We start from the raw sequence: 1,135 nt of genomic DNA, 5'->3' as shown, positions 1-1,135 counted from the left end.
CATGTCTGGTGTATTTAGTACAACATCACAATGTCATGACATCATTATATTAATCATGAATTCACAGTTTGGTCAAAGAGAGTTTATGACTTGCAAATGGTTAAGATACCTAACCTATCATAAACCACAGTCAGTAGTCATGGCCACATGGGGTTAAAGGTCAATCATTGCAATACCAAAGTGTGTGTATTATGGCAAAACTGTGTGCTAGCTAACTGTGTATAACAGTCAGTTCACAATCATTTTATACAAAAGGTGACACTGTAGCATGTAAACATTTGTTTGTTTCAGTGGTAACAAGGCACCACTATCATCAAGACCAGCCAAAAAGAAGGTGATTGAAACAGAGGCAGAGCCTGTGTTTACAGAAGTGCCTGACAGTGCTCGCCAGGTGGACCTACTTGTAACAGCTCTGTGTGACTTCAGCAAATACAAATGCAAGATAGAGGCTGTTAGCTTCCGAGACACTCTTATGTTCCAGACAAGGGTCTATGAGTAAGTCCATAAATCAACACTGTGTTCCTCAAAAAACATGGCACTAAACTTCAACCACCAAACTCGCAATGGTCACAATCAAATCTACAAGGTTGGGAGTCTTTGTTCTGAAATCTACAAAAGTTGTCGCCTTATATTGAGGTTTTACATAGATGAGATACAAATTTGATGTTGAAAGTTTGAGTTAGGCATTTTTTAGGTGAAAATTTGGTTTTGTTATATTGAAGCTTGTAATTTCAGAATTTGAGTGATTTGTTGTAATGTTTTGCAGTTTTACACTGAGTAACAAGGGTGCTGTCCAGATGGACTACAGTTGGCAGGTGGTAATGGAGAACATGCCCACCTTCCAGCGAGCTGTAACATTCATGTCAGAGGCAGAACGACCAGAGTCACGCATGGATCTTGCTGACAGCAGTTATGTCCCCTTCACCATAGAACCAGAATATGGAACAATACAGGCTGGCAAGAAATCCAGCTTTAAAGTCAGGTTCTCTCCCTTAGATGTGAATGATTATGAGGCCAGACTGATTTGTTCGTAAGTATTCAAACTCAGGCAGAAAAGTATTTCCTAAAATGCCAATTTCATTTTTGTAATCAAATTTGGAAATATTGATAAATAAAAAAAAGTAAAAAATAAAAA

The 1,135-nt window shown here is 38.1% G+C and overlaps 1 protein-coding gene across 1 annotated transcript; it reads left to right on the top strand.

The window, feature by feature from the left end:
* Nucleotides 1–291: 291 nt before the first annotated feature.
* LOC110440790 (hydrocephalus-inducing protein homolog) lies at nt 292–1,071 on the top strand (the record flags this gene model as incomplete). The annotated part of the gene is made up of 2 exons (XM_021483924.1): nt 292–495; nt 767–1,071. Coding segments are annotated over 2 exons (472 nt in total), but the record flags the coding sequence as incomplete, so codon positions are not given.
* Between the last annotated feature and the right edge of the window lie 64 nt (nt 1,072–1,135).

The sequence above is a fragment of the Mizuhopecten yessoensis genome, unplaced genomic scaffold, assembly GCF_002113885.1.
Source record: "Mizuhopecten yessoensis strain PY_sf001 unplaced genomic scaffold, ASM211388v2 scaffold708911, whole genome shotgun sequence".
Taxonomy (NCBI): domain Eukaryota; kingdom Metazoa; phylum Mollusca; class Bivalvia; order Pectinida; family Pectinidae; genus Mizuhopecten; species Mizuhopecten yessoensis.
Note: the sequence above shows the minus strand (reverse complement) of the source record. Positions and strands in the feature narration are given on the sequence as shown.